The 24,515-nt window shown below is 34.3% G+C and overlaps 1 protein-coding gene across 1 annotated transcript; it reads left to right on the top strand.

The window, feature by feature from the left end:
• The first annotated feature begins 19,585 nt into the window (after nt 1–19,585).
• LOC106378299 (translocase of chloroplast 159, chloroplastic-like) lies at nt 19,586–24,078 on the top strand. The gene has a single exon (XM_022696281.2). The coding sequence runs from the start codon at nt 20,940–20,942 to the stop codon at nt 23,550–23,552; it is 2,613 nt and encodes an 870-aa protein (XP_022552002.1). The 5' UTR covers nt 19,586–20,939; the 3' UTR covers nt 23,553–24,078.
• The last annotated feature ends 437 nt before the right edge of the window (nt 24,079–24,515 follow it).

Here is a 24,515-nt window from a genome sequence, read left to right as displayed (position 1 = left end):
TATATATCGACTCTCTTCTCTCTTCATTTCTGAATTTTTTCGGTATCCAAATCCAACAGCAAAAATCCCTTAGCGTAAGTTTATATTGCGAGAGTGTTTCGTAGAGTTAATAGTTCGATAGGGCGATCACGAGTGAGGCGTGATTCCTCTGCCATGGTTGTATCATGGGACTCTATATTCGTATAGTTCCGTCTCACTTACGGAGCAAATATTTTGAGTTAAGGAAAGAGATCATATCTCGACTCCATGTCTCTTTGCGAATACGATTTCTTATCGTTCTTGTATTCACCTTAAACATTTGTATATTTCCTTAACATCGCTTTTATTTTATCATTTATGTCAGTCCGGTTTTCCGGCTTCTACACATGGTTCTACTGAGTCATTTCTCATCACATCTATTCTACTTTTCATGCTTCACGGATAAATTGCGGCAGAAACTTTGAGCTTAAAGCTAAAAGGTTATGCTGATTATTGCTACTGAAAACTGATAACATGTAAATAAACAGAATATGAAGGTAGATGGCAAGACCTGATAGCCACATTTGCAAGGCTTCAATTGCTGATCGGTGAGATCCATCTCTTCAGCACATAAATTGTAAAAGTAAACAAACGTTACTAATCTTACAATAAAATAATATTAATTAATTATATTAATTAATTTTTATCTATAGAAATTTTTGTATACTTCGATATTACCTTCACTGCTACAAATTGTAAGTTAATTTGATTAGTCATAATACTATATCAAATACTTAAGATTATATATACTCATATAGTCATATTTAAAAAAATAAAATAGTAATAAAATACTTAAGATCATATATACTCATAATTCATTATACTCAACTTTTGTATTTATTAGCTAGCAAAGATATTAAATATTAGTTTAATTTACGAAACCTCTTACACTAAAAGGAGAATATGAAACCCTCTTAAGCTGTTCACGTCAGCGAAAATATTCGCAACCAATCATTTGTCCATGCATGTCACCATGGATGTTAAGTTGTTGGGCCACGAATCTGTGCTGCGTAATATGCCTTTTAGCTTTAATGACCCATTTGTTTTGCCATCTTCTTACTCAAACCTAATTTTGTTACGACGTCTAAAGAAGACCTCCAGAACTCACTGTCTTCCTATTTCCTCCGTATAACGCCTGCAATGGCTATAATGACGAATTAAAGCTACTTAATTACTCCTCCAGATAAATCGGCGTTTAACTCTCCACATCCCTCCTCTTACTCAATCATAACGATGCTTCCTCAAGCCAAAAATCTATTACACAGATCCTCAAATCCATTCCTAACTTTATGGCAAATCAAACAGCAGTCACCACCACCCAAGCTCTTTCTCCACTTTTCTTCAGTAAGGTTTCACCAGGACCTGGAGATTCCCAGTAGCTTTTTAAGCAAATCCATTTCTGTGAAGCTCGCAATAATTCCAAAGAAGACATCCTTCTCGGCCTTGAGATGTTGATGATTGATGAAGAGGTACGTGTCCATATTTCAATATTATGCTTCTGATTTCATACACGTCTCTGATTTTTTCTAACAAAGAAAGAATATGTTAACAAGATTCTATCCTGAAACTCAACACCTAAGTATTTTTAGCGTTAAGAGATAATTTTTAAGATTAGTTAAATAAGTGACCATCTGTGAATATGTTAATGGTTCTCAATATCCTTTTATGTAGTAACTAAATACAGAATTGTTCATATTGAAATCTACTACATGTTTCACATTTTTATAACAAATAATTATTTACAAAATAATAAATACCAAAAAGTTTAATATTGAAAATAAATTATGGCTTCAAAATTTAAAAAATTGCTGAATCATTTTATTGGTTATCAAAATTTACAGATTTAAGTATTCAAAATTATTACACATTTATAAAATTATATATTTATATGAAATAAAGGGAAATAAAGGTTATTTACCTATGCTTCAAAAAATAATTCAAAATCAATCAAACGATATATAAGAAAATATATAATATACATAAGATGATAGAATTTTTTTTATTTTGTTAAATATAGAGTATTTAAAATTTTAAGAAAGATTTAAACATGGTTACGAAAAGATTAATAGAGACATTTAATATGTTAACATAAATTAATGATATTTCAAACAAAAAAAATATATCGAAACAAATAAATGATATAATATAAAAAAAAAACTTAATTTTTTTAAAAAAATCTAAGGTTTAATGTTTATAGACAAACAAACCGCGCGTAGCGCGGTAAAATCTCTAGTTGAATTAATAATCATTGGTAATGAACCAAAATAAATGTGAAAATAAATCATAGAAAATTTTCTTTTCATGAAAAAAAATATAGAATATGTTTTAAAATTATTAATTATTAATAATAGTTTTAAAGTTTATAAACTCTTCAGATTTAGCTTTAAATACATTGTTGATGTAAACTTTTGAGGCTTTTTTCGCGACCTTTTGAATATTTTTCTACAATGGGTAGCAGTTATCAAAATATCATTGTTAGTGGCATCAACTCATATTGATTCTAAATACCACACAAGATTTCTACTACCGTAACTTAGAACTTCATTGTTAATAAATAGTGCAAGCTCAATGATTTCAAGCAAAAAATATAAATCTTTGAATATTTTACTATGTTAGAACTTAGAATAGTGATGTAATATGTTCTCAAATTTTACACGTGTAATACGTGGTTCATTTTTATCTCAACCAGATGGACATTATCTATGATTAATAATTTGTTTTCATGACAATCCAATATATAAAATAAAAAAATATTTGGATCATAACTTAGATTTAACTATTCTTTATTCATTTCACATTTGCTGATCTTTCTACATGTATTTTTATATAGTAAAATTGATAAATAGTCAGTTTTACTCATTTCTAATTCAGTATATGGTTCATATTTTATAAAATGGGATGTAATATGTGTGGACTACTATTATATTAAATACATTTATATTTGTCTAACCCCTGACGTAGCCCGGGCAAAATCTCTAGTTTATTTTATAAGACTACAACATAAACGAAAGAGATGTCAATCTTTCAATTTCAATCTCTACTCTTAGCGAACACATATGATATACATTTAATTACACAAATATATTTAAAGTATAAGAATAAAACATTAAAGTTAAAAAAAAATTCGCATCAAATTAATAAAACTTATGAGTGTTAACATTTATTTAGCATACACAATAAATGGCGAGACATATTAATTTGCAAGAAAATAGAAAATTTCAAGCCATAAAATAATTTGGATATGGAAAAAAAAATATATATATATATATATATATATATATATATATATATTAGTAATTCTGAAAATAGACTAATTTGTTAGATTTATGAAAATATAATATGATTTTTTTTAAAAATAAAAATATAAAATATAAACAAATGCAATAATATAACTGATCCTATTGAATAATAATTAACTTATATAATATCTCAAGTATTTATAAATCTAACAACAATACATTATGAACAAGATCAAACATATAGAAATGTGAACTAACTGAAAACAATTATAAACGTTATATAAATCAAATTAAAATAACACCTGCATGCACGGATAAAGTCTAGTTTTGATTTTATTTCTGTAAATCAAATAGAAATAAAATATAATCGGCAAGATGAATATTGTTTATAAGAGCTTTCTTCCCATTGCTAACAAATCAGTCGATAAAATATAGGGAAATTAGACTGTATAACCATCAAACAAATTATAATTGAATGGTTAACCAAAAACCCTACATCACCTATACACTCTGCCTCTTATACATAATATTACCATATTTCCCTCACATACAACCGGTTGAAACCTACAAGAAAAATAAAAACAAGTTAATAATAATAATAATACTCAAAAGTAACGTGTGGCCCTTAGAAAATCACACATTCTCTCACATGTGCTTTATTTTGGTAACTTTATCGAAGGTGAAATTCTTCTTCCCAGATTTTTTCATTTTTGATTTCTTTTCACGAGAAGAACAATCAATTGTTCTGACAAATTTCGGTCAATTGCAAAACTAACATATTTATCCGAGAAGACTTCCCGAGAAGACTTCCCGAGAAGTCTTTTAAAGTCAAATTTCTCACAAATTTCGGTCAATTGCAAAACTAACATATTTATCCGAGAAGACTTCTCGAGAAGTCTTCTCTAGGATTTTTCTGTTTTTTTCTTAATAAAGGAAAGTTAGAAGACTTCTCGAGAAGTCTTCTCTAGGGAAGTCTTCTTGATGGTGAACACATATATCAAAGTCTTCTGAAAGTCTTCGCGAACATATCTAAGAAAAAAATGATTTTAACCTTGAGCCTGTGAGATAACTTGCTTAACTTCTCCAAGCACTCAGAACTTCACTACAAAAGCTACCAAGTCATTAATGATCAAGAATCATGAGCTTCAATATCTCTATGAACCTTACAAAACTTGAAATCAAAATCTTGGTTTTTTGGATGAATTTGAAGAGAGGGTGAAAGAGATGTGATTTGTGTGCATAAGTAATGAGATATGAAGAGTAAAAATCGAAACTTTGGTGCATTAAGAGCTTCAAATTGGTTGTTCATGGTGGTTAGTGTATTGATGGCAATAACAATATTGTAAATACTTGGTGAAGATGAGGATGATAAGGTAAAAGAATCATTTGCAAAAAAAAAAGAAAAAAATATAATGAAATTTTCGTGAATAACTCAAACTTCTAATGTGGGAAAAAAAGAAAGTTTCAAAAAAAAAACATGGGTTATTTTCGTGTTTGACTTGAAATTTTAGGTCATATTTGAAAAAGCCCATAAAATTTTATATACAATATTTCTCTATTTGGTATGACTTCCAAAATTTAGGTGTGCATATACACATGTAGGGGTGGGCATTTACTCGATACCCGAACCCGTATCCAAACCCGATCCAAAAAACCCGAACCAAAATCCTAACCGAAGTAGCAAAATACCCGAACGGGTATTGAATTAGGAGAGATTGGATATCCGAACCCGAACGGGTAATATCCGAACCCGAATGGATATCCGAAGATAACCGAACATATGTATTACTAACCTTATATTTCTAGTTTATATCTCTCATTTTATTTGAAATATTTATATTGCTACGACACATACTTTAAGTTCATATAATATACATATAATTACGGAGGAAATGATTTGCTATTCACTTAAAATGCATTTCAAATTTTTTTTGTTTCGAGAATTAACAAAAGTTACATCCAAAATTTAAAAACAATAACCAAATTAGTGTATTTTTAGTTTTAAAATATTATGTCCAAATCTATTAATAATTCAATCTATTAAAAAATAAAAAAAAAATCAGTTAAGTGAAAGTTATATTTTAAATACAAGAAACTTGAAAAATGAAATTTTAATTTTTTTCTTTCAAAATTTAATCTAAACTAGATATACCCGAATCCGACCCGAAATACAGAAATACCCAAACGGGTTCTAAACCTCTATACCGAAATACCCAAAAATCTAAAATACCCAATCTGAACGCGAACGGATACCCGAACATCCACCCTATACACACGCATAAATTCATAATGTACTTTCCTATTTTAAATGTCAAGTCACTTTAAACTTTTAGGCGTACACATATGTACACCAAAAATAGGATATCCTCTGAATTTTTTAAATATTTTTAGTTAAATTCATCTTTCTTTCGTATTAAGATTTTTAATAAATATCTAATGAATATCTGGTATATGCATAGATTTATTATTTAAATATTTTAATAATGAGAATTTGTAATTTTATTCTAAATTATGTGATAACTTTTCAAATATTATCTGAAAAATGATATTTTAAAAATCATTACATTCATGAGACAAAGCATTTTGCTATGGTTGTAACTGGTGACCATTATATAAATATTAAGAATGAGTAGGAAAAAAAATCAGAGAAATAAAATTATAGGAATGAAAATGAAGATTATTTCTTATCAATTTTAGCAAGGAACAATTTTTTTCTATATTCTTCTAGAATAAAAGGAATGAAAAAAAATGAAAATGAAAAACAAATCCTTATAAATGGTGGAAAAGAATTAGGAATAGTAAGAAATTTATTATTCTTTTTCATTCTTTGGTCACTGGTTAGACTATGTATCATGCTGAAAAAAAGAAGACTTTTTGTATCCGGAGATGTTAATCTCTTTAAAACAACACAAGCACAAACCTAAACTAGACCGTATCAACTGCTTCTTTATTTACAAATTGGCAAAATTTCTACAGATTATTAATTAAAAACATAGTATTCAGAAGTGTGAATCGCGGTACATAATTTGAATCAGTCTATGAGAGCGTGTAATTACATTAACCATATCATATGGAGTAAAAAACTCTATAAATTAATAATGTTAAAGAATATAGTTTTTTTTTTGACAATGGGCTTTATATATATAAAAGAAGATGTCAAAAAAAAAATATACATATATATGCATATGCATATATACAAGAACTTAGCTTTTTCTAATTAAATGAAATTCAAAACGGTACAAGACCATATCCTAAACTTCTGGAAACAGGTTCTACTCAACCGACTACTGTAGACCGACATAGAACTGCCGAGAGAAGCCACATCGCCGAAGCAGAATCTCACTGCCACCGACTGCCACATCGTAAGACAGAGGGCTGGGTCGTCATCGGAATAGTTCCCCTCAACCGGAGGTGTTTGAACCGAAAATGGTGTGTTTGTCGGATTCATACAATGAAAAATTTAATAAATAGATTTCTTAGATTCTTTAGGCTTAAGAGAAATCAAATTATCGAAATCAAATGGAAAATAAACGTCAAAAAGAGTTTATTGATCAAAGATTGTATTACATGTATGATTACAAGTGTAAATTAAATCTAAGAATTCATAAACTCTTTGTAAGAAGTGTTCAATGTGTAAAATGGAAGAAGAGAAGATCTCTTGATAAAGAGAAGTGTATATCTATTAATACAAGGAAGAAGCTAGGGCTTCATAGTAAAATGGGCCTAGTTTATTGTCTAATGGGCTTTGGGGGACGATGTAAATCCACCTCCAACAGTAAGTCCCCCCAAAGTTCGTTGAGAAAGATGAAATCGATCTCTGCGAAGTTTACGAATAGGGTTTATTAGACAATGAACTAGACACATTCATGCCTATGACGGTTTATGCCAGTTTATTTCGAACTTGTGCCTAGTAAAAAGCGAGTTTGCTTTAAAATCGTGCTTAGCGAAAGACGAGTTTACTTGACTCATGCTAAGACAGAGACGAGTTTACTGAGAACTCGTGCCTGGTAGAAGGAGAGCTTCTGTAAACTCATGCCTAGCCAAAGACGAGTTTTTGTAAACTCGTGTCTAACAATAAACGAGTCGACCGCAAACTCGTGCCTAATAAAAAGCAAGTTCAATTTAAACTTGTGCGTAAAATACACGTTTACCGAACTATTGTTGACCCGAAGTCTCGTGTTGAGATCGTGTGTGCCAAGCAAGTTGTTGGCTTGTGTGTTCGTCAGGCTATGATGATGTTGAGAAATGTGATGGCTTGTGCTGTTTGTATTGCTTCCGACAAGCTCGTAGCTGTCTTTCGAAGCGTGACGACATGATGGTGGCGAGCGCTTGTTGATTCTCTTTGGCCCAACGATCACTGGTCACGAAAGACATAATCATGATTAGATCAATGTAAACCCCAAGCCATAATCAACTTTGGTATAATCAATAAGCAAGCGATCAAACTTATAAGAGGATAAGCAGCTTAGAGTTGTTTAATGATTTAAACCACAGTTATAATGTATGCGGGGACACATATGTGTTATTTAAAAGTCACGAAAGCATGTGATAATGTAATTAAAGGACTTATCTTTGCCGTGGAGAAGATGGAATGGTTGCCGAGAAAGAGATAATGAATCAAACTCTTCATATCTCCACTTGCAGAGAATGCCGATCAAGTACTTGACGAGATGACTAAGCCCCAATGACATAATGGTGTGAAGTGTGGCCAAATCATAAGCTTGTGATCGACAAAGAATCGAGAATCAAGATCAGAGCCAATACTGAGATGAGGCCTGAGTTCTTCCGGGATAGAATCCGATACGGTCGAGATGTACAACTACTAATGTTTCTGCTGACATATGACAAAACAGAACTTAAGAGCGTGCTTGCCGAGAAGAGACAATGAGCTCGAACTACTTTCTTCTTCAGTCTCTTATAGGCAACCGTATGAACCATGATTGAGTCATGATCCTATCGCTGAGATACGACTTGTATGCCTTCATCATATATTTCTGTTGTTGAATCTGAGATCAGTAACGCAACAAATGAAGCTGCTCCTCGTCACGCTTCAGTTCGACCTCAAAAACTTCGCACGGCGTGTCTCCAAAGAGATGATCTCAATGGATCGCTCTTGTCTCAGCTGAGATGGTGGTGAGCTCTGCGTTTCACAAAACAAGTCGGCAAAGAGAAACAAGAGCTTTCAATGGAGGTGTGATGGGGTTTCATCATTGATTCAGAACATCTTGTGGCGAGATTACGCTGGAATCGAGTACGTTTGCTCGCCATCACCAAAGTTGATGACTTTATCCAATCGTGTCTGGTGCTGGTCACGGATCGAGATCGGTGTGGCGAGGTGAAGAGAAGCTAGACGAGAACGTGGCTTGCCTAATTCCACATCTTTGCCGAGGGTCTTGGCGGGATGATTGTCTTGAGATGTCGAGATGATTGAACTCTTCTTATCTCATGGCTGTCTCTGTTCGTTGAATTGGTGACGAGGTGATTGACTCAAGGTCACTCTTTTCTTCTTCTCTCCGTGTATTGATGAAGAAACAAGACATATAGACGGAGACGAGAACCATCAGAGTCTTGATCCAAATATCGTTGCAGACTTGGGAAGACTTGACTGGAACCTGAGGAGCTGAGGAGCTCTCGATGATGATTGAAACGAACTCAAGTTCGAAACTTCACAACTCCTCTGGTCATGGTGAACTCGTCGTCGGGCAGAGAAGCTCTGTCAAACCGCTAGCGAGTTGATGTGGTGTTGTTTGTAAGCTCTTGTCAGCTCTCTCTCGCTCTGTCTCTTCTTTGGAGGATGCTGAAGCTTCTCACCAAGATAAAGTCACAAGCAGTCCCAGAAGCTTCATGATAAGATCAAAGGTGTAGAGGCAGAGCAGAGCGGACTTCATGTCTGAGATCGATAGATTTTGGTTCCAGGGAGAGGAGAGACCAATTTCTTGCTTCCTGGGAAGATAGAGGGCTCGAAGATCCGGTTCATTATTGGGTATACGGAGTATGGAGCTGTCGTTTTGTGAGGTCGGGCTTGGAGCTTGCTGAGTATGACGAGGATTCTCTCTCCGTCAGTGACGCGTCGATGAGATATACCAAAAGCAAAGCTTTCTCATGAAAGCTTCAACCTGGTCCATCTCTTCTCTCCTTCGCAGCCTATCCGTTGAACTTGTCAAAGTCGCAGCTCTCTCTCCGGAAAAGACCGAGACTTTCGGTCTTATGTGGACGAGCTCTGTCTGATCGTGACTCGGAGCCAACTTCACCGGCGGATCGAGATTGAAGAAAGTTTCAAACTTTCCCCTCTTGTGGTCTATCTCTCTTGCTCAAAGCCGTGTATATTCGTGAAGAAACAAACGACATTGATACTTCATTCTTATTATTATTTTTTTGTGTGGTAGATCTAGGGTTCTTCCAAGTTTGATTTGCTTTGAAGATAGTTCTCTTTGGCCCCCTCTTTCTAGCGCCAACTGTTTGAACCGAAAATGGTGTGCTTGTCGGATTCATACAATGAAGAATTTAAGAAATAGATTTCTTAGATTCTTGAGGCTTGAGAGAAATCAACATCGAAATCAAATGGAAAATGAACGTCAAAAAGAGTTTATTGATCAAAGATTGTATTACATGTATGATTACAAGTGTAAATTAAATCTAAGAATTCATAAACTCTTTGTAAGAAGTGTTCAATGCGTAAAATGGAAGAAGAGAAGATCACTTGATAAAGAGAAGTGTATCTCTATTTATACAAGGAAGAAGCTAGGGTTTCATAGTAAAATGAGCCTAGTTTATTGTCTAATGGGCCTTGGGGGAGGATGTAAATCCACCCTCAACAGGAGGAGAGAGAGTTCCATCTTGAACCGAATGCAAGAAGCAGACCTGGAAAGCGGCTATTCTCAAAACGCAGAGAGAGAGTTATCTGAAATAGAAAAAAAGTTAGGTCCACCGAAGCAGACCCAAGGAGATCCTCCGGTGCTGGGAAGAACTAAACACCACACGCACAGCCGAGAAAGGAGGAAGGGTCGTTTCCCAGACGACACCACCACTCCACTTGAAACGCCTACCCCCCAAAGAGAACCTATGGGGGTTTCTTGAACCTCTAGAGCAGACAAGAACCCCACTGGTCACAGTGTTGGAATGAAAAACTTTGTTAAGACGAAGAAAATGTTTAAGTATTTGAAGAGAGATAAACTTTGTGAAGAAAAAAGCTTTTTATAACTTAGAAGAGAATTTATTATTAGTTGAAAGTTTCTTACAAATTTGGATCATTACAAAATGAAAGGGGGATTGGAGGTACTTATAGTCTCTAAAGTACAAAATATTTCAAATATTATAATACTAAATGTAGATAATTCTACTTAAATATTTAAATAATTTTATCCTAATTATCTAGATAGTTCTATGAAAATATTTAGATTTTTATCTTAAGGAGGTGGAGGATAATTCTAGATATTGGGCTAAGTTTGGGCTAAACATGATTAGTGACTTGTTAGCCCAATAATGTGATCCAAATCAAGTTTAACTTTCAACACACCTTCTTAAACTTGATCTGTTTACTCCGAGTAAGCTCCTCCTCTTGATAAAGTTTTCTCGTTTGAGTGGCTTGGTGAAGATATCAGCTACTTGATCATTTGTCTTCACAAACTCCAATTGCACATCCATCTTGGTAACACATTCTCTAATGTAGTGATAACGAGTATCGATGTGCTTACTCCGATCATGGAAGACTGGATTCTTCGCCAATGCTATTACCAACTTGTTATCCACAAATATCTTCGTTGGCTCCTCTTGTGGTAGGTCCTATAGCAAGTTTCGTAACCAAATAGCATCGCAAACACATGAAGTAGCTGCCACATACTCCGCTTCACAAGTAGAAAGGGTGACAATCGGTTGCTTCTTTGACATCCATGTGAAAGTGGTTTCTCTAATGAAAAGCACAAAGCCACTTGTGCTTTTCCGGTCATCTATGTCTCCACCCCAATCGCTATCGCTATATCCAACAAGCTTGTAATCGTCAGAAATAGAGTAGTACAAATCAAAGTTGATTGTACCTTTGATATAGCATAGGATCCTCTTAGCTGCCTTGTAGTTAGTTGTTGTTGGATGCTCCATGTATCGACTCACAACTCCAACTGCGTGTAGGATGTCAGGCCTTGTGCAAGTTAGGTAACGTAGACTTCCAACTAAACTCTTAAAGAGTGTTGGATCCACACTCTCTCCTTCTTCTTCCTTTGACAACCTGCAGTCATAGAGATCTGTCCCCGATCGCCATAGAACATTATCCTCAGCACTACCATCAACAGGAGGTTGTACACCACTAATACTCAATATTATTTTCTGTAGATTTGGGTCTCGACATCTTCTAAATTGCCATCCCGACTCATTTGCGACATCAGCAAACTTTGCATAACATCCGACTCCCAACCTATGTGGCTCAGCATCTCCAACCATGTCGATCAATCGACCAAGAGGAAGCCACTGGTCCAGCCAGAATAAGGTACTCCGCCCATTACTAATTTGCACTCTGATGAATTGGGAAGCTAGAGGCATCATCCTGAGGAGCTTCCTCCACACCCAAGAGCCCTTAGTTGATTCACTTATATCCCAAAATGAGCCATTACTCCATAAGTTTTGGCGCACCTAAGCTACCCAGAGAGACCCTGATGTAGTAAACAACTTCCAAATGAGCTTCAAAGAAAAAACCTTGGAAATATCTGAGAGACGTCTTAGACCAAGCCCTCCTTCATCTCGCGGCATACACACATCTTCCCACAATACTTTCGCCTTCCCATGACAGTTTGGGGAGCCACTCCATAGAAAAGCAGAGCACATACTCTCAATCTTATCTAGACAGCCTTTAGGGATACTGAAAGTAGAGCTCCAAAAGTTTGATGTGATATAAATGACAGACTGGACGAGCTGTAGTCGACCCGCAAAGGACAGGGACTTGCACGTCCAATTTTGGAACCGCTGTTTGATTTTCTCCACCAAAGGTTCATAATCCTGTCAGGTCATGGTCTTTGTAGTAAGAGGCAACCCAATGTACTTTGCAGGTAACGTAGATACCGAGAGTCCAATGGCCGCAGCCTCCTACTCAATAATATTTTTCCCGTTCCCCCTGCATACAAGGTAGACTTTGCGATGTTAATGTTCAGCCCTAACATCTTTGCGAAATCATCAAACACCCTTAGTGTACCACTTAGAGACTGTGGAGACCCATCCGTAAACACCATAATATCGTCTGCAAAACTGTGGTGAGACAGCTTGACATCTTTGCACCTCGGGTGATACCCAATTTCACACCTTTCCACTGCTCTATTCAACATCTGGGAGAGCACATTACTGACAATAACATACAGGACATATTCCTTTTTCAACATGTATTCGCCCAACTTTTAATTCAAACAAGCTTTCCAACATGTATGACGTATTCCTTTTTCAAAACAAAATCACAAAAACTAAATGCATGTATTTCTAAATTTATATATCAATATGTTGTCCAGATTTAGAAAATATGTAACTAAGAAAATAATTTATTTTAATACTCATTATAATTTTATGATCAAATAATTTAGAAGATAGGAATTTACCCGTGCAAAGCACGGGAGGTAATACTAGTATTTATATAAACTGCATACATAACTTATTAATTTATGATTTTAGTGGAGCATATATTTATACAGAATTTCCTAAAAAATATTATTTTGTCGATTTATATTATATTTTGAACTTGTCCAATTTTGAACTTGTCCACCTATGTACCGATAAAAATTTAGTAATTTATCGTGTTCATTAGTTTATCGAATATCAATTTATAGAATTTCTATTGTATGTATAATGAAGAAGCTTCTTTCTATAATTTCTTTACATTATCAATTCTATTTAAAATATTACAAAATTTTCGTCATATTAAATAGCACATTAACTAATTCAAATAATTTGAATTTTTTGCCAATAATGGGTGAAATTGGACTGCTTTCGTCCTAATAACACATATGTAACCAAATCAATTATCTTAAGTCTTCTAAAATATATCACAAACCGGGATGTTACGATTCATCCCCTCAAAGAACGCAACGTCCCCGTTGCGCCCCGTGACATTACCCATGTTAGTGTGAGCCCACTTAGCACGCTCGTCTAGGTTTATATAATTACACACATAATTTATATAGTTACACACATAATTCATTATTTTTATTAACAAAACATAACATAATATATATTTTTATATTATAAAATAAGCATATCTATATTATTTAGAAATAAATAAATTATATATCATATATTAATTTTTATGATAATATTATATATGAATCATTTACTGCTCTACCAATAAATAAATAATGATAATTTATATATAAATAGGTTTTTTTCAAATATGACCTAAAATTTCAAGTCAAACACAAAAATAACTCATGCTTTTTTTGAAACTTTTTTTTCCTATTCACCCTAGAAATTTGAGTTATTCACGAAAATGTCATTATATTTTTTTTTTCTTTTTTTTTTTTGCAAATGATTCTTTTACTTTTATCATCCTCATCTTCACAAAGTATTTACAATATTGTCATTGCCATCAATACACTAACCACCATGAACAACCAATTTGAAGCTCTTAATGCACCAAAGGTTCGATTTTTACTCTTCATATCTCATTACTTATGCACACAAATCATATCTGTTTCACTCTCTCTTCAAATTCATCCAAAAAAACTAAGATTTTGATTCCAAGCTTTGTAAGGTCATAGAGACATTGAAGCTCATGATTCGTGGTCATTAACGACTTGGTAGCTTTTGCAGTGAAGTTCTGGGTAGTTGGAGAAGCAAAACAAGTAATCTCAGAGGCTCAAGATATGAAATTATTATTTTTTTCTCAGATCTGTTCGCGAAGACTTTCAGAAGACTTCGGGAAGACTTTCAGAAAACTTCGGGAAGACTTTCAGAAAACTTCGGGAAGACTTTCAGAAGACTTCGGGAAGACTTTCAGAAGACTTCGCTAAATGTGTTCTCCATCAAGAAGACTTCCCTAGAAGTCTTCTAACTTTCCTTTATTAAGAAAAAAAACCCGAAAATCCAAGAGAAGACTTCTTGAGAAGACTTAAAATATTCTCTAGAAAAATCAAATACAGTCAATTGCAAAAGTATTCCTGGTAGACTTCTCGAGAAGTCTTCTCGGATAAATAGGTTAGTTTTGCAATTGACCGAAGTTTGTCAAAATTTTGACTTTTTATAGAAGACTTCTCGCGAAGTCTTCTCGGAAAAAACTTCTATAGAAGTTTTCTGAAAGTTTTCTCAAAGTCTTCTCACTGTCGCAAGAAGTCTGTGTGGGTTACTTTTGCAATTGAAAAATAATAGTGAAACATTTAATATTAATGAGAAGAATTCTTAAGAAGTCTTCTTGAAGAAGACTTCTTTAGAAATCTTCTCAAATTTTATTCCGGGTTTTGGTCAAACCTTTGGTTACGAGAGAAGACTTCTATAAAAGTCTTCTGACGGAAGTCAATTGCAAAAGTATTCCAGGTAGACTTCTTACGACATTGAGAAGACTTCTTTACCCGAGAAGTCTTCTATAAAAAGTCAAGTTTCTGCCGAGAAGACTTCCCGAGAAGTCTTCTATAAAAGGTCAAGTTTCTGACAAACTTCAGTCAATTGCAAAACTAACTTGTTTATCCGAGAAGACTTCTCGAGAAGTCTTCTCTGGCTTTTTCGAGAATATTTCAAATTCAAAATTAAGCCAATATTTACAAAGGAAGACTTCTCAAGATGTCTCCTGTAGGGAAGACTTCTTAAGAAGTCTTCCTTCGTAAATTTGCAATTGCAAAAATGACATAAATAGAGAAGTCTTCTCGGAGAAGTCTTCTCGGAGAAGACCTCCGTAGAAGTCTTCTAGGTCAATGTTTAATAAACTTTCATTTTCTCTACAATTAAAATGATTTTTTAATATTCTCTTATTAATTCATGTGTATTAGTTAATATTGGGGCTCCTACATAAAATTTATAACTTATTTGGTGATAGTTATGAAATTTCAAATAGTTATGTTTACTAATGTTTCTAGCTAATCCGAGAAGACTTCTTAAGAACTTACATGAGATTTAAAATTTCTCTTTCAATTAAAATTCAAGTTTTATCTTTGATGAATTTGACTAAGTTTTCTTATGAAATATTCTCTCTTAGTTTTAGTAAATTTGACTAAGTTTTTGTATTATTGTGTTTTGTTATGAGTGGGTAGAATGGTTTAAAAAAAATTTTGGTATGTTGTATCAATAACTTCAATAATGTCAAGTACTTTGGGAAAAACATGAACATATATACCAAATTCTTTTGATTAACATCTCTTCAAGTTTACAAAAAAAATTCACAACTAAAATAATACACGTACAATTCATAAAACATACAATAAACAAAACTATTACACATGGAGCTAGATATAATTCATCAACATAGATAAGTTTGGACTCCATTTGACATCATTCCTTTGTACCACCTTGTTGGGCATATGATTTCAGAAGACTTCCCGAAGATTTCGCGGGAAGTCGTCTAGCATAGAATACATTAGAAAACTTCCCAAGAAGTATTTCAAAAGTCTTCCAAGAGTCTTTCAAGAGTCTTTTAAGAGTCTTCTGATAAGTCTTCTAAAGACTGACTCAGGTCTGAAAAATATGCATATACAAAAGCATTCACATTAGGTTGAATCTATAACTTTTTAGAATCAAATATATAAACACACAAAATACATATCAAAAATTTGTATCACTTTGGGCAGAATACTTCCTGAAGACTTCGTGGGAACTTTTATTGCATAAAATGCATTAGCAGATTTCCCAAGAAGTCTTCCGAGAGTCTTCCAAGAGTTTTCTGAGAATTTTTCCAAAGTCTGACTCAGATCTGAAAAATCTGCATATTCAAAAACATTCAAATGTCCTCGAAACAGAGAAAGCATCAAAAATAATTTTTTTATGCTTAAATAATAAACAAAACAATCAAATTAGGTTGAATCTATAACTTTCTAGAATCTAAGATATAAACACACAGAAAATACATATCCAAAATTTGTACCACTTTGGGCAGAAAACTTCCTGAAGACTTCGTGGGCAGTCTTCTAGCATAAAATGCATTAGAAGACTTGCCTAAAGTATTCTGAGAAGTCTTCCGAGAGTCTTCTGAGAAGTCTTTTAAAGTCTGTCTCAGATATGAAAAACCTGCAAATTCAAAAACATTCAAATGACTTCAAAACTGAGAAAAACTTCAAAAATATAATTTTATGATTAAATAATAAACGAAACAGACACATTAAGTTGAACCTATAGCATTTTAGAATCTAATATATAAAACACAAAATAATACATATCCAAAATTTATAGATATACCTTTGAATGAGTGAAAGATCAGAACCATGTAATGACAAATTTGCAAAAAGAAGATAAATTAGTGAGAAGACATAAGAAAAAATAAGAAATGAATTTAAAGTTTGGTGTTTTGATGTTCAAAGAGATTAGAGAGAGATTGGAGAGTTTTAGAGTGAGAAACATTACATTTTTGCTGCAGCCATTTGAGAGGAAGAAAGAGAATGTGTAAATTTTCTTTATATATGGAGACAAAATTTCCAATTAGGTTAAATATTTTCGACACAGAAGACTTCTTGGGAAGTCCTTCTTGTGAAGTCTTCTAGACCTTAAAATCAAATACATTCTAGAAGATTTTTGTAAGACTTCGTTTTAGGCGGAAAACCTAAATTCTACTAAAATTTAGGCGGAAATATGTCAGAAGACTTCCCAACAAGTCTTCTGGAAGTCTTCTAGAAATTTTTCAAACGGCAACCTAATAAAATAACTAACTAGATAGCAAAAAACAAATCATTAAACATAAAATCAAACTTATAAAGCGTTTAATATACACAAAACTAAACACATGTATGTCAATTTTTTTTTAAAGTTAAGATTCTAAAATTAAACCCTAAATACAAACTATACTATAACATATGTTACTAAACCCTAAACCAAAGTCTTCTCGGAGTCTTCCAGACCCTATAATCAAATAACTAAGAAAAAACACTTCCTTAAACTTAAGAGAAACTTAGAAAGTGTTTAAATCAAGTAATTAGATAGTCACCAAACACATATATGTAAAACTAAAAAAAAATTAAAAATATAATATTTCAAAATCTAGTCCTAAAAATACCAACAATACTATAACATATGTTACCAAACTCTAAACCGAAGGCTATCATGACTCAATCTACATCCATTCATCTATGTCAAAAATAATATAATTTTAGTAAAACTAAATTTTCATCATTTAGAAATGTTTATTAATACATGATTTTGATTTTTTTCTCTTTCAAAATACTTTTTACAAAATTTATTAATTACTTTTAAGATCTAATACATGAGAAGACTTCCCGTAGAAAACTTCTAGACGACTTCTGGAAGACATCGATTTAGGCGGAAAAACTAAATTCTTCTAAAAATTTAGGCGGCAACCCTAAATTCTACTAAAATTTAGGTGAGATATGTCAGAAGACTTCCAGACCCTATAATCAAATAACTAAACAAAATAACACTTCCTTAAACTTATAAGATACTTAGAAAATGTTTAAATCAAGTTATTAGATAGTCACTAAATACATATAGGTCAAAAAAATTTAAAAAAACAAAATATAAGATTTCAAAATCTATCATGAGTTAATCTATTTTCACTCTAAACCAAAGACTATCATGAGTTAATCTATTTTCATTCATCTATGTTGAAAATAATTCAATTTTAGTAAAAATAAATTTACATCATTTAGAAATGTTTATTATTACATGATTTCAATTTTTTTCCCATCAAAATATTTTTTATAAAAAATTTAAATTATTTTTAAGATCTACTGAACGAGAAGACTTACAAAGAAGTGTCCTCAGAGAAGACTTCTTTGTAAGTATTCTCATGCGGAGGGTTATAATAGTAAAACTCAATATATGTTTTTTGTTTAGTCATAAGGAGGTCGTTGTAATTTCACTAGCCTTTTGGGCTACTTTTGTATTTGATTCAATTTGGGATACAGTTTTGTATTCAAAATCAAGTTTTGAGTCATTTTTGGCAATTTCCCCTATATAAATTATATATAATTTATTTATTTTATTTTATAATTTCAAAAAATATTTTTTATATCCAAAAAAAAAAATTCTATATTTTTAAATAAATATTAAATTTATTTTTTAAAATAATAATATTTCACATCTAAATTTTAATTTAATTTATATAATTAAATATGATTCGTTATTTTTTTAATAAAAATATATTATTAATATATATTACAATTTAATTTATATTATTTTAAAATAAATCTATTATATATTAACTTTTATGATAATTTTAAAACTGTATACTGCTACTGCTATACCAATCATTTTATTAAAAACTTTAATGAGAGCATACTGCTTCTAGAGCATACTGCTTTTAGAGCATACTGCTATTACTTTACCATCAGATGTACCAATCGAGGCCTAAGCCAATTCCTCGAAGCAAGTTTAAGCATTGTTTGGATTTTCTAAACTTCTCAAGCTGTTAGTTTAGCGCTTTAGGATCATATGGACATATGATGGGCATATGGCTCGAAATTGCATTTGACCCAAATGAGGGTAAATGGCGTCTGGCGTCTGGTTCAACGAAACATCTATGGAAAAAAGAGAGTATGGTAAATATATTTCTAGGCGAGAAGAAGTGCATTATGGTACATCAGTTTTATATGATTCAAGTCAAAGAGGAGATTTTTCATAATATACCTTGAATATGTATGGCCGATCCAGTTGTCAAGATCAGTCGATACCATGTGACTATTTGCATATTTTTTAAGGCAGTTTGGCAGACATTGTTCTGGTAGTGATGGATCATTTGATCCTTGCCAACATCCGGCATGGATCGGCCAATCCGCTCGACATGGATCGGCCAATCCGCTCGACATGGATCAGTCGATCTCTTCCAAAATCCGGGAAATAAAAATAATTAGACAGAAAAATCTCTGTATATATGTGAGTTTAAAACTCTATTCTATAACACAAAATTGTACTTTAAAAAGCAGCATCTATCTAATAAAATACTTTTTTGCTCGTGGAAATAGTACTTTTAGTGAATCAAGTTAAATCTATATATCTTGCATTATACTTAATCAATCTGTTATTATTTTTCTTCTCACATCTGCCATAACATTGTTTTATATATATATATATATATCTAAATACTTATGGGAAAAAAATTCCCAACTAATAACTAAATTTATCAGAATAGAAAAAAATATCACAATTCATTACTAAATTTATCAAAATAAGATATAATATAAAGCAAATATATTGGTTTTTGTTAAAAATTAATATTTTCCAAAGTTAAGGTTTTGTTTGCTCTTATAGAAAACAAGAAATGTAAGACTAAACTACCCTGATATATGAACGTTACACCAACGAACGCCGAGGGTAAGACAAACATTTCAGAAAAGAGAGAGGATGAAAAAGGCCTATTAGGGCTGGGTAATTAGGGTTCCAATCGGGTTTCGGTTCGGATTCATTCGAGTTTCGGTTTTCAGATTCATGAATTTCAGTTTCATTCAAATAAATATTATAAAACTTCTGGGTCAGATTCAGTTAAGGTTTTGTCAATTCAATTAAGGTGTAATTGGGTTCAGTTTGGGTTTAGTTACATGTCCAAAATCATGTTGAACCCGAAATAGTTTCAGTTGCAGATATTAATCGGGTTATCGATTTCAAAAATATTGATTTATACTTGATTAAACTCAATATATTTCCAATAAATTTGTGTACGTGGCGACTCGTCTATCAACCATACAAGATTCTTCTTTGAACTATACGTGACAACATCAGATATATCATGACAAACCAAAGCTTTGTACGAACAAGAATCATACATAACAAAAAAAATAAAGAAATTAAAATTAACAATTACCAACTCTATAAACTCAAGAAACACTATTTTTATTTTAAGAAAAAACATTGTTTAAACTTGAGAATCAAACTTATTCATATTTGAACTTTCAAATGCAATTGTTAAAACATAAAAACATTAATACTGACCAAATACCAAAATATATATTAAACTTAATTTTGTAATATATAATTATTTTAAGTCTCAGTAATATCTTAGTGTATTTTGGTTACATATTAGTGATTGATATCAAATTTGGTACAAGTTCTTTTTGGAATTTTGAATTTTTAGGATTTTGGGATATTCATTCGGGTTCGGATAAATCCATAACCAGAAATACCATAAAATAAAATCTGCTCGGCATTTGTGTCAGTTCAGATTGATTTTATCGGGTCTGGTTAAGTTCGGATATTTGGATTCGGTTTAGTCTATTTCATAAAGTCCTTGGCTTCGTAGACAAAGGGTAACTCCAAACCTAATTAAACTCTCGAGTGTGGATTGTTATCTAAGGGTAACCAATCATAGACAAAGACGTTCTCCTCAAGTTTTGTGTAGTAGCAGCGACGATGCTAAGACCAGATGATCAAGCTTCGTTTGACACTTCTAGGCAGTTAGGTTCTCTTTATCTTTTAGTTCTTTGCTTATGGAATATTTGATAGCAAAGAGATTTTCAACTTTTTACAGGACGAATATGGGCTTCCTTTGTCGCCGGTGGTGACGAGCGTGGCAGTTTGATTATTGTTAAGGGTTTCGATAACTTGTGTGAGTCTTTGGAATCTGAGGATATGAGTTTGGTTAGTGGTAAAGTCCATGATGAAGAAGATCATACTGTAAAAGAGGAGATTACTTCTACAGATTCTGTGCGTGAGGAACATGATGATGATCTGACTGCTGCATATGGTAGAGATTTAGAGTCGGTAGGTAAGGAAACATCAGAGCCACTTGTGGATATTGTTTCTGCAAGTGAGTTTTGCAGCCAAGGATCTTCAGGAGAACGTGTCATGGGGGTTGATAGGTCTGGAGAACAGCTCTTGGATGATGCACATTCCAGTGTAACAAATGTTCATAGCTATCAAGGATATAGGTTTGATGGCCATATTTCCACAGATTCTGACGAGGAAGCAGACACCAATATTGTAGATGAGGAGGAGTTTGATACTGCAGCTTTGGCTACGTTTTTAAAGGCGGCCACTGGTGGAACTTCAGATGATCTTCATTCTACCATAACATCTCAAGATGGAACAGAACCTCCAGCTGGATTGGGCTCATCTTTAAGACTTGTGAGATCACGTCTAAATCGCACCAACATGTTCCCCAGTCTAAAAGTCGGAATGGACGGCGGGAGTGAGAGTAACTTGAGCGAGGAAGAGAAACATAAGCTGGAAAAACTGCAAAGTTTGCGTGTGAAATATCTGCGTCTTGTGCATAGGCTGGGGAAGTCAGTGAAAGATTCAATAGCAGAGCAGGTTCGTTACAAGCTTTCACTTCTTGCTAATAGTCAGTCTTCATTCAGTCTTGACGCTGCAAAGAAGATGGCTATGGATCAGTCTGAAGAATTAAACTTCTCTCTAAACATACTGGTCCTTGGAAAGTCCGGTGTGGGAAAAAGTGCCACTATAAACTCCATCTTGGGCCATCAGACTGTATCCATTGATGCGTTTGGACCTTCCACCACTTCAGTCAAAGAAGTTTCTAGAACAGTGGACGGTGGTGTCAAGATCACAATCATCGATACGCCGGGCTTAAAAACTTCTGCCATGGATCAAATTGGTAATACCAAAATGTTGTCCTCCGTGAAGAAGGTAATGAAGAAGTTCCCACCTGATATTGTTCTTTACGTTGATCGTCTTGATGATGCTCAGAACAATCTTCCTTTGCTAAGAACAATCACTGATTCTCTTGGTCCATCCATATGGGAGAACGCCATAGTGATACTGACTCATTCTGCTTCAGCTCCTCCCGATGACCCATCCGGCACTCCTTTGAAGTATGAGGAGTTTGTATCGGCACGCTCCTACATTGTTCAGCGTTCGATTTCACAAGCCGTTGGTTTGGTTTACACGCCTCCAGTTTATCTAGTTGAGAATCATCTTTTGTGCAGGAAGAACCGAGCAGGGGAAAAAGTTCTCCCAAACGGCCAAGTTTGGAAATCTGAGCTGATGCTTTTGTGCTACTCTATCAAAGTTTTGTCCGAAGCAGTTTATCTGATGAAGCCTCGAGAAGAACCGCCACTGAACTACCGCAACGTTTTTGGATCTCTTTGGCCCAAGCTGTCTCTCCCTAGCTTGTTGTCTTGGCTGTTGCCGTCCCGTTCACATCCTTCAGACCAAGGTGGTGAAGTTGATGATGTGTCTGACTCTGAGGATGAGGATGAGTATGACCAGCTTCCACCGTTTCAGCCTATCCGGAGAACTCAGCTTACAAAACTCTCAAAGGAACTGAGAAAGGCGTATTTCGAGGAGTATGATTACCGTGTAAAGCTCCTGCAGAAGAAGCAATGGAGAGAGGGCTTGAAGAAATATGGAAAGAAGAGTACTGTATATGGAGAAGAAGTGGATCCAGAGAACAATGGGGCTCCAGTTACATTACCAGATATGGTATTGCCACCTTCATTTGACAGTGATAACTCAGCTTATCGTTACCGCTCTCTAGAATCCACTTCACAGTTCGTTACCAGGTCAGTGTTGGATACTCAAGTCTGGGACCATGATTGTGGATATGACTGTGTCATTGCAGAACATAGTCTGGCCATAGCTAAACGTTTTCCTGTTGCAATCACCGTTCAAATGACTAAGGACAAGGAAGAGTTCGATATCCATCTGGACTCTTCTGTTTGTGCTAAGCACGGGGGCAATGGTTCCACCATGGCAGGGCTCACTGTCCGGAGTGTAAGTAATCAGCTTATGTACGTGGTCGTTGGGGATACCAAATTCAATAACTTTAGGAAGAACAAGACGACTCTTGGAGGGTCTGTGACATTCTTTGGTGAGGATGTTGCGATTGGTGTCAAACTCGAGGACCAGATCACGCTCGGGAAAAGGATCGTCCTAGCTGGAAACGCAGGGACCGTGCAGTCGCGGGAAGAGTCAGCTTACGAAGCAAACGTCGAGGTGAGGCTTAGAGAAGATGATTTCCCAATAGGTCAAAACCAATCTGCTTTGGGGCTGTCTCTAACCAAGTCTAAAGAAGAAGATCTAACCCTCTCAGCGAATCTCCGGTCTCAAGTCTCTATAGGAAGACAAACGAATGTAGCAGCTTTTGCAAGTCTTGATACCAAGAGGACCGGACGTTTCGCAGTCAGAACCAGCAGCTCAGATCAGTTGCAGATAGCCTTCATGGCCATTTTTCCTCTTGCCATGTCCATCTACAAGAGGGTTGTTGGATCAGGAGACAACTGAGAAAGACCTTTAAGAGACTATATATATATACATGATAATCTTGTGCGTTAAGTAATCTTCTTGTTCTGTTGAGATGATTTACATGGTATTATTGACTCATGCCTTTTTTCTTGATGTTCAAGAAATTGTTCTGTATTTTGTTTTTGACTGAAAATATCTTTATTCTCGCTTAAAAGTTGCTGCAGAAGGTTGGTGCGTTGAAGAATCTATTAACCAACCCTAACTATTTATTTCTTATCTTCCTCAAGATATCTTATTGTTCTTTACTTGGAAAATAGGTAAATCAGTCATACATATTATTCAGACATTCAATTTCTTGACAGATGCAGGAAGCTGGGTGATCTTTTAACATGATGTTTAATTGGAAAACGGTAATAAATAAGATGTGGGTTTAAACAAAGACGTCTTATTAATGGTCAGAAATATAAACGTTCGATCGGTTACAAGGGGAAAGAAGAGAGTGCGACAGAAAGGAAGCCGGTGGCTCGATGAGCAACCGGAAAAGTACAACTAGCGGCGAGATGAAGCAAAGGTGAAAACCCTAATCTAGCCGCCAAGTGTAAGTCAGTGATTTTGGATCCTTCTCTCGTTGTCTTCCCTTTCCCTTATATAGACGTCCTGATGCCTCGTCCTTGACTTAATTTACGCCATTTTGGTGGGCCTCATCTGCTGGGCCGAGAAGCCCGTAGGCGTCCGAGCAGCCGCTGAGCTGGATGTACTTCAGTCGATGATGATCGACTAAAAGTACCCAAGAGTCAAGCCGAGAGACCTGACTCTTGAGCCGATCGATCGAGCCGTCGCTCTACCAAATCCGGGCCAGGCCTTTCTATTCCTCGGGCCTTGTGGGATGGTCAAATCCATCCTCTACAGTAAGTCCCCCCCCAGTCCATTAGTGAGCGAAGTGCTTTCTGGCTCGTGATGGATTCTAAGGTTTGAAGGTTTGAGGGAATAGAAGGCCTATCG

The sequence above is a fragment of the Brassica napus genome, chromosome C2 (assembly GCF_020379485.1).
Source record: "Brassica napus cultivar Da-Ae chromosome C2, Da-Ae, whole genome shotgun sequence".
In the NCBI taxonomy this organism is placed as follows: Eukaryota; Viridiplantae; Streptophyta; class Magnoliopsida; order Brassicales; family Brassicaceae; genus Brassica; species Brassica napus.
Note: the sequence above shows the minus strand (reverse complement) of the source record. Positions and strands in the feature narration are given on the sequence as shown.

Coding starts and splice junctions, on each gene's coding strand:
- LOC106378299 (XM_022696281.2), top strand. CDS start 20,940: ATGAGTTTGGTTAGTGGTAAAGTCCATGATGAAGAAGATCATACTGTA.